General features: G+C 36.8%; 1 protein-coding gene across 2 annotated transcripts in view; it reads right to left on the bottom strand.

The window, feature by feature from the left end:
* Window positions 1-5,152, bottom strand: part of LOC122073674 (chaperone protein dnaJ 10-like) — an 8,161-nt gene extending 3,009 nt beyond the window's left edge. Inside the window, exons 1-8 of one of the 2 annotated variants that reach the window (XM_042638303.1) lie at window positions 4,984-5,152; window positions 4,526-4,627; window positions 4,277-4,336; window positions 3,531-3,613; window positions 1,503-1,668; window positions 1,274-1,403; window positions 311-469; window positions 24-196 (exon numbers count right to left, since the gene is read on the bottom strand). In XM_042638303.1, the coding sequence (XP_042494237.1) occupies window positions 24-196; window positions 311-469; window positions 1,274-1,403; window positions 1,503-1,668; window positions 3,531-3,613; window positions 4,277-4,336; window positions 4,526-4,612 (858 nt within the window). In that variant the 5' untranslated portion in view covers window positions 4,613-4,627; window positions 4,984-5,152. The remainder of the gene's footprint in view (window positions 1-23; window positions 197-310; window positions 470-1,273; window positions 1,404-1,502; window positions 1,669-3,530; window positions 3,614-4,276; window positions 4,337-4,525; window positions 4,628-4,983) is intronic. The other variant, XM_042638304.1, reaches the window with a different exon arrangement.
* Window positions 5,153-8,529: the final 3,377 nt, after the last annotated feature.

The following is an 8,529-nucleotide window of genomic DNA, read 5'->3' on the forward strand; positions in this document are numbered from 1 at the left end:
GGGGTTGGGAACCCAATCCTTACCGCAGAACAAACACGTGAGAGAGTTGACTCAATGTCAGCAACATTAATCTTCCAAAGAGAATTAACCATAGCATCTTTCTTATCTTCAATTTGCTTCAGCAAGTTCTCTTCTTTGTTTTCACCTTGCTCCAATTTCTTCAGCCCTTCTTGTATTTGAATTAAAGTCACAGCACCTACACAAGCAAGAAATATAGAGGCTCATTAGTTTGATGTAGAAGCTTCGGAAAAAAATGAACTCAACCAATTCCTCTTCCCAGAAGGTTTTCTAGTTGCAAAAGTAATCATACCTGAAGCAGCTGTAACTTGAGATTTTATAGTATGACCTTTGTCTCGAACCCACTCTGCCAAAAATGGAACTCCCATAAATCTTTTGGTCCTCCCAAGCTCTCTTGCAGCTTGCCTTGTGTAAATATAGCCAATAGTGTGTAACATAGCCTCACCAAAGGCTGATTTTTGCAGAAAATATAGGTTCATAAGAATAGGAATAGATAAAACAAAAGGCATGCAAAGCATTAATAGAAATTTAAAAAAAAAATGATAATAATGCCGAAGCAGCATTGTTTCATATCTATGACCCTCTAAATATTGAATTCACCAATTTTCTCATTTCACATATTATGTGTCAGTGGAAGGAGAAAGTCTGCACAGGCCAACACAAACTAAATATTCATCATCGTATTGAAAAGATCTATTCCTTCCAACATAGGGTATCCCCAATTAATTTAAAATAATTCCAGCCCTCCAAGCAATTCAAAGATGTCCTAAAACTCCTTTTGATATAGTTCAAGTGCAAACTGAAAACCCCAGAGGCTCTTCAGTATTGAGGGATGACAGAGGGAGAGAGAGAGGCTAATATAAGTAGAAATCCCAGGGCTATCCACTTCAGTGAAGACCGAGGTTCTTCAGTCTTGAGACGTGACAGGAGAGATTAAGATAGAATGTTTTGAGCAACTTCTGGGGGTAACCAACATCCAAGAGATGGTAGAGAGAAAAGATGAGATTGGATTTTAATATTCTTAGGTAAATGGAAGAATGCAGTTAGTGTAATCTGAATATCCAAATATATTCCTGATGATCTACTTATTTATGGGAGGAGACATGGTTTACTTGATTGAATGAGGGTTTCAGAAAGGTCAAGGAAGCTGGTAAGAGAGTTTTTTTTTTTTTTACTGCAAATTCCTTTGCTCTTGTAACCACTATGTTTCTTCTTTATGGGAAACAGTGAAAAGTATGGAAATACAAAACCCTACCAGCTTGTGAAAGACGACGGGCTTCTGAATTCGCCCGTTTTACAAATTCATCAGTTTGACCTTCAACAAATGTTTGCAAGCGGTCTTTCAAATTCTTTATCAGCACTTCCTCCCTGTTCTTCTGCAACTCCTACACTTTGACAAAGACATGAAACATTGAAAAAATTAAAATTAAAAAAAGTAAAGAAAACAGTTAATGCATTTATAAACACTAGCATAAGACAAATACCTTCAACTTGTCCTTAATATTTTGCCTCCTCACTTCTGGGACCTGTGAGCTTTCTTCTGTCTCGACGGATGCTAATGAAGCCAAAGCAAGTTGCCCCACATAGTCGTCAAAGAACTCACTACCAAAAAGCATCCCAAAAACTGCAGCAGGATCCACCATGAAATCCCTGCAATTGGCAAATCTATTAGTAAACACTGACAATGAAGGGATTTAGTTGGTGAATAAGGGCTCTCTAGAATAGGACCTAGGCTAACAGTTACGATATATTTAAGGCTAAGACTTAATGTGGGTTTAAAGTTAAAAAATTCTAGGATTGATCACAAGGGAAGGTACTGTAGACGAAAGACTTAAAGTTGATGAGCTACACTGCCAAGTTTTAAAGACCATTATGTTTGTTAGGATTGGGATGAGAACACAATCAAGAAACTATTTTCTGAGGCTTGAAACAGTTAGGGTTCTGATTAGCAGCTGGTCTTGAACATCTATAAGAACAAGAAAAAATACCAAACAAAAAAGAAGTAGAAACTAACCTATAGGTCAAGAGAGTGTTTCCAACACCATCCCATGTACCCACACACACCCCCCCCCCCAAAAAAAAAAAAAAATCATGCACAAGTTCATGTTACCTTCATAGGTCCTACTAGCTAAGGTTGGAAAGTTTAAGATCTCCTCACAAATTAGAGCTGAGTTTTAAGGTACACAATGGTGTCTATAGTAAAAGATATTAAAAAAAAAAAATCAGTAAACGTGTGAGATAAAGGTTGAAGAGGATTCATTCAGCAAGTGAAAGGGGTTTGAATTTCATGAAGGAAGTTACACACATAGTGCTCTGACTGTGAAGTATGGACGCAACAAACAGAATAAGAAAAAAACAAACAAGAGAAAAAGAAAAAGAAAAAGGGTGGGGGGGGGGAGAATCTATCAGAAAACAAAGAAGAGAAATCACAATAGTTGGACTCTATTAAACACTAAACATTGGAATCTGGTAAACACTAAACAGACCCATAGAGCATAGCCACCTTTAAGAGATTTGGAGTACATGCCAAACCAGAAAGGAGGGCAAAATAATTCTTTATTAACTTGAAAATGCAAGGAACCTTGCCTAAACTTCAAATGCTCCTTATTTTCCTAGTATAATTTAATTGTAAAATGGATAAAATCCTGTCCCTGACAGATGCCTACCAGTATTTAGGTCATATCCCTCCCAGATTACAATAAATTCAAGGGATCTTGGTTTTGTTGGATAAGTAACTGAAGAATCTATACAGTAAAATTAGAAAAACACACAAATTCTAGCCCCTGAAACTAAGGCCTGAATGAAAGTATAGGAAAACAATTCGCCTTCTATTCCCCAGTAGAAATAGGAATACAATTTTGACCCTCCCCAGACCCCACACTGATGGGAGCCTCGTGTGTTCGGTAGACCTTTCTTTAGAAATAGGAATACAATTTGCGCTTTCCTAGAAGTCAATGACTTGTTAACAGAACTTTCTAGGACATCAAGAAAACATTAATAGCAATAGGAATACAATTTGCGCTTTCCTAGAAGTCAATGACTTGTTAACAGAACTTTCTAGGACATCAAGAAAACATTAATAGCATCCTTGTTGGCTACTTGACTGTTCTTGCTAAATAACTTGAATTAAACAGGAAAACAAAAAAAAAAAAATTCTATGGACATACACTATGCACGAGGATCCCACCACAGCGGGGTCTGGGGAGGCTCACAATTTATGCAGCCTTACCCCCGCTTCACGGAGAGGTTGTTTCCCGACTTGAACCCGCAACCACTAGGTCACAATGGAGCAAACTTACCATTGCACCGAAGTCTGCCCTCACAAACTAAAATCTATCTAGTTACTAATAAAAGGCAAGCAGCCCAAGATAGCTATGAACTTTTCCTTCACTTATTTTTCACCATGGAAAAGGAAAATGGGAACAGAAAAAAAAGAAAAAAAAAAAGGATAGGACCAGCTCTAAAAGTCAGTTTTTAGCAAACCCTATGATGGGTTTAGTGTTTAGACTTACTGGGGTACTCCAGACTTTCCATTCTTGTCATATGCTTCTCGCTTAACTGGATCACTTAGAACTTGATAAGCCTCCCCGAGTACCTTCACAAATAATACATCACCAAAAAAAATAAGTATAAAAGATCACCCACAGATGTTAACCAGTGAAAGACTACATCAAATAACTCTTGAACACAGTTTTCCCATGGCCCATATGACCATTTGGTCCGAGTGAATAGATTAATCTGATGGTTTAAGACAGATGGTTAGACTAGCATGGGAGTTACTTGACATGTGTCTTATATTTAAGAGTTTAAGAGAGAAGATGGCAGCATAGGAGATATAAATACATTAGCTCAAGCACAGCAGCACCTTTGCCACCACATCAGGGATCTTTCTGATGTACAATCCATGATACCTATGCTACAGTGTGTATTCCTTACCTTAAGTGCTTAGAACGTTCAGACTGTTGGACTGGACAACTGCACCCTGGGACCATCAAAGCACCAAGGGCCAGACAGTGTTGTTGAAAATTTTAAAAACACTACTTGAGCTATTCAATATATAAATGCTAGTAATAAGAAGTAAGAACCAGTACAAATTAACCGTAGCACTATTCCAGTGTTTTGCCTTCATAGAACCCGTAACCAATCTAAATACTCTACCTGACAGCATTCGGAATGCACGTTACAACTGAAATTAATTTTTTATACAATTATATATGTTAACTTATACTTTTCTAGTAAATTTAACCAAATATCCTACCGAAAAATTGAGTGCAGCTTGGGGATCTCCAGGATTTTTGTCTGGATGCACCAGCCTTGCCTAAAAAACGAAGCATTCAATATAAACAAAAATTCAGCAGTAACATACTTCAAAAATTGTTTCAAGTAGAATATACCAGAAATTCAAGTAAGGAAGTTTGACCTACAAAAACTAATATCCCATCATTATTTATTAGTAAAATAACCATACTCTTTAAGACAATGGGTTGGATACTGAAGGCGAACTTACCTTCAAGTAGTAAGCTTTCTTGATCTCTGCTGGAGATGCGTCATGGTTGATACCCAAGATGTCATAATATTGAGTGTCCTTCACCATGATTTCCGAATCAAACTATGAGAATAAAAACTAAAAATGAGATCCTTTATTGGAAAGAAATTAATCATCAAACAATAGATATCGACATGAGAAAGAGATTGAATTCTGTGATACAAACATTTCTATGTAGCTAATTTCACAGATACCACACCACAAGCTAAATTCAGACCAGAACCCAACTCGATTAGAAACATAAAAACATAACCAAATAATTGACCATCCTTTTGAAACTTAGATTGTCAAACCAGAACCGAAATTAACATAAAAGAATAAACAAACAACCAAACTAGGGTTTTTGGATAAAAAAAAAAAAGAAGAAGCAGGAAAACACCGACATTGCAAACATATGAATGAGCAGAAGCGTTACAGACCCTGAATCCCAAGTAGATCGATGCTTAGCAAAACAAGATCAGCTAATTGATGAAAGCAAGCTGAGGAGAGACGCTATCAACAACACAATGGCACCTTCGCAGAGCCCCAATGCCGTTTGCCGTCCTAGAAATACAGTTATAAGATCTGTTGTGTCCTCGGCCTCAGGTGAGAACGCATTTGCGAATACAGAGAGGTGGATAGCCCCTAGCCTAAGCAACGAACAGTAGAATCATTATGGTGGGTGAATGCGTACGAGGAAGGTATCTATGCACGAGTTTTCATCCGTTGGATTTGTGAAGGATCAAATGCCAAACCCGTTGAACTTAGATCCTCTCCCCTTAGGTAACGACACCACCCCAGCTCAAGCATCCAAGTGAAGTTTTACCATATTTTTGGGTACCTCAAGTATCATTGTATAAAAATTCTGGTGCATTGAGGATCAAGAAGGTTGAGAATACTTGTTCGGGTACTCTCAGTCATTGGATGCTTACTGAATCATTACAATGACAACAGAAGATGTGAACTCAGTATTATTTACCCTAAAATTTAATTCACAAGTAATTTATCATCATCCATTTTGACATCAAATTCTTCACATAGGAAAAAAATTAATAAAAATATAGATAAAATGTCAAAAATAAAAACTAAAAATTTGAATGATCTAAAATGGACAAATAAAAATGAATGTAAATCTATGAGGGTCCAACTATAGGAGTAAAACAGTGAGGAAATTATTTTAAGCATACAACCAATCCATGCTGCCACATTTTTTGCCTTCAAAAGATGAGGAGTCAATGACCATGGTTTTTAAAAACGGTATTGAAGCGGGGCATGTCGGTACCAGCCACTTGATCCTGTATTGGTGAAGTAGTTCTAATTAGGGGTAAATTTATCAAAAAATGATTTTTTTAATCAAAATTAAGGACAAAAAAGTCTGATTCAGCCTTATACAACTGATAATCTGATATTGATTTTCAAAACCCTGGTCATGAACCAGAAGAGAATTGTAATTTTATCCAAAAAGTATATATTTTAACATGTGGTCTAAGTATAGCAAATATATATTGCTTACATCATCATCTACATCTATTTATATTAAATCGTTCAAACTAATTTGATAACATGAATTATTATTATAGAGTAACCTAGGATGTCCCAAATCCATTCTACATTCAACTTGCCAAATGATCAATATAATTCCAGGAAAAGTGATTCTCTATTGGGGAGCACAACCTACACCAACACTCTTAGATATAAGTTTTTTTCTCATAATTTAATAGTCAACTTGTCTAATTATCAGTATATGTAGAATATAATTATAAGGCTTCTAGACCATGGCTAGATGGAAATATTTTTCCAATAATATATAAAGAAGTTGAAAATTTTGTACTTTTTTCTACGATATCACCAGACATTTGACGTCGTTACGTAAAAAATTTTGAACTTTTCACTTTCAAAACATTGGACTGTTCAACTTTTGTAAATAATCCTGTCTAGTTTACAAAATATGGATAATCCTGTCCTGTAAATAATTATTGGTCGATATAACAAAGAGAGAAAGAGAGAAAGAGAGAGAGAGAGTGAGAGAACATTCTCGTATAGGGGCATGATCTGGGTTCACTAATGATGAATCAAGAGTCCAATCATAATCTGAAAACACCATTGATGAAAAGAGAATCTCTTCACCAGGGAGAAGGAAAGTGAATGAGCTACCTTAATTGTTTGATTTTATTGGGCAATTCAGTTGTTTCCACATGGACATGCCAACGAGGACCCACCTTGCTGCCTGAGTTGGCAGATGCAAACAGTGCCATGTGGCCAATTGTTCCTCATTTTATAGTTTCAGCCCTCCTCTCTAATATTTTTTGCCAGAATCCAAGAAGCCTGAGAAGTAGACCAACCCATCTCCCTCAACCCTTTCTTTTTGCTTGGGCTTCTACTTCTCAGCCAGAAGTGGGCTTGAGAAGGTTAGCCTTATTGCCTAAAGAAACCAAAAAAACTGTCCAAAGTCTTAAAATGCTATGGATTTCACCTTATCTTAAAGAAGCTTTCAGGTGGCCTTATTGTTATTGAGATTTGAACCAGGTAGTCCTAGTCTAGGCTTAACCAGTTTGGATATTGAGAATCCAAACTGCCAAGAGTTTATTTCGTTTATATGCTTAACCAAACAATATGGATATGTTTTTTGCCACATGGAAGGGTGAGTTGGAGATTCTGATCATTGGATGTTTAGGAAATGATATGATTTGACCACGTGTCAAATTTTAGGCTCAAATTCAATGCATCCTCTCACATTTAGGTATATCATCTCATATGTCTATGCAGCTTATCGTAGTCTTTGATGCTTTAATATCTCATTTTGCCACTTGGCAAACTTGGGTTGGGATATACATATAGCCCCTCCTGAATTGCCAAGTTACACGTAGTGGAGGACGTTTTGTTCCACTTCTAGGCTTGAGCATGCCAAATATCAAGCCCTCCTTATACATACTTAGTATGTAGGAATAGGAACATCCACTAGCATGGATATTGGGCCGATCGGCCCGGGCCATACCCTGGGTTTTTTCAACCACAAGCTGGGCCCAAAATTTCATATGGGCTCAGGTTTTTCAGGCCTAAGTTGAAAACCTGGTGGTAATTCCTATCCATCAACATCTAACTGCAGCATATCAGAAATAAAGTTGAAACGTAACCTTAAATTGTAATATGGGAGAAAAAAAGGTACCCCACGCTAGTGTAGGGGAAAATCTTCACGCCACACACCAATGGCGGTGCAAAGTAAGAAATCATTCACATAAGGTCCACATGATCAGAATAAGAAAAGAAACAATAAAAAAATTCACGTGAGAAGTCAATAGTACTTTGACGATTCTTTTCCCTATATATAGGAAAAAGGTTGAGTATACCGCCAATACCAAGTATGCTAGTATATTTATTCATTCGATGGAACTGTATTCATGTTTTTTTATTGGATAGTTTCACCCTCCCTCTAGTCCTCTTAATTCTTTCTAAAATTTCCAGTGTTGTGTCATAGATAAAAGCCACTAAATAGTAAATATACAATGTCAATGGAGTATGATCCACGTACGATGAAAAATGATACATAGGGATCGAGCTCAATATAAACTATAAGGGAAAACCTTCACACGATGTTAGGGTGTAATTTTTCTTTTATTTTTTATTATTATTTTCTCTCTCCTACTCTAAATATGAGCTCCATGTGGATAGTATTTTTTTCAGGGCAATCAATGATTTGTATATTCCTCCCAACACTGACATTGTGGAGAACCCTTTCCCAACCATAAAGTACTAATATCATGCAATTTATTTATTTTTAGTAAAACAAAGGGAGAGGTATAGGAAAGCTAGAAGGACACCTTGGTATCAGGTTTGCTAGCGATATTTTAACCGTAGGATTTGAGAGAACCCTTAGATTGAGAGGAAAGGTCCAAAGCCTCAATCCACCCCTATCACACATTATCACACTCAATAGCCACGTCGGAATGTTGCCCGGCGGGTGCTCTCAGTCCTTTTTTTTTTTTGGG

Source organism: Macadamia integrifolia, chromosome 3, assembly GCF_013358625.1.
Source record: "Macadamia integrifolia cultivar HAES 741 chromosome 3, SCU_Mint_v3, whole genome shotgun sequence".
Lineage (NCBI taxonomy): Eukaryota > Viridiplantae > Streptophyta > Magnoliopsida > Proteales > Proteaceae > Macadamia > Macadamia integrifolia.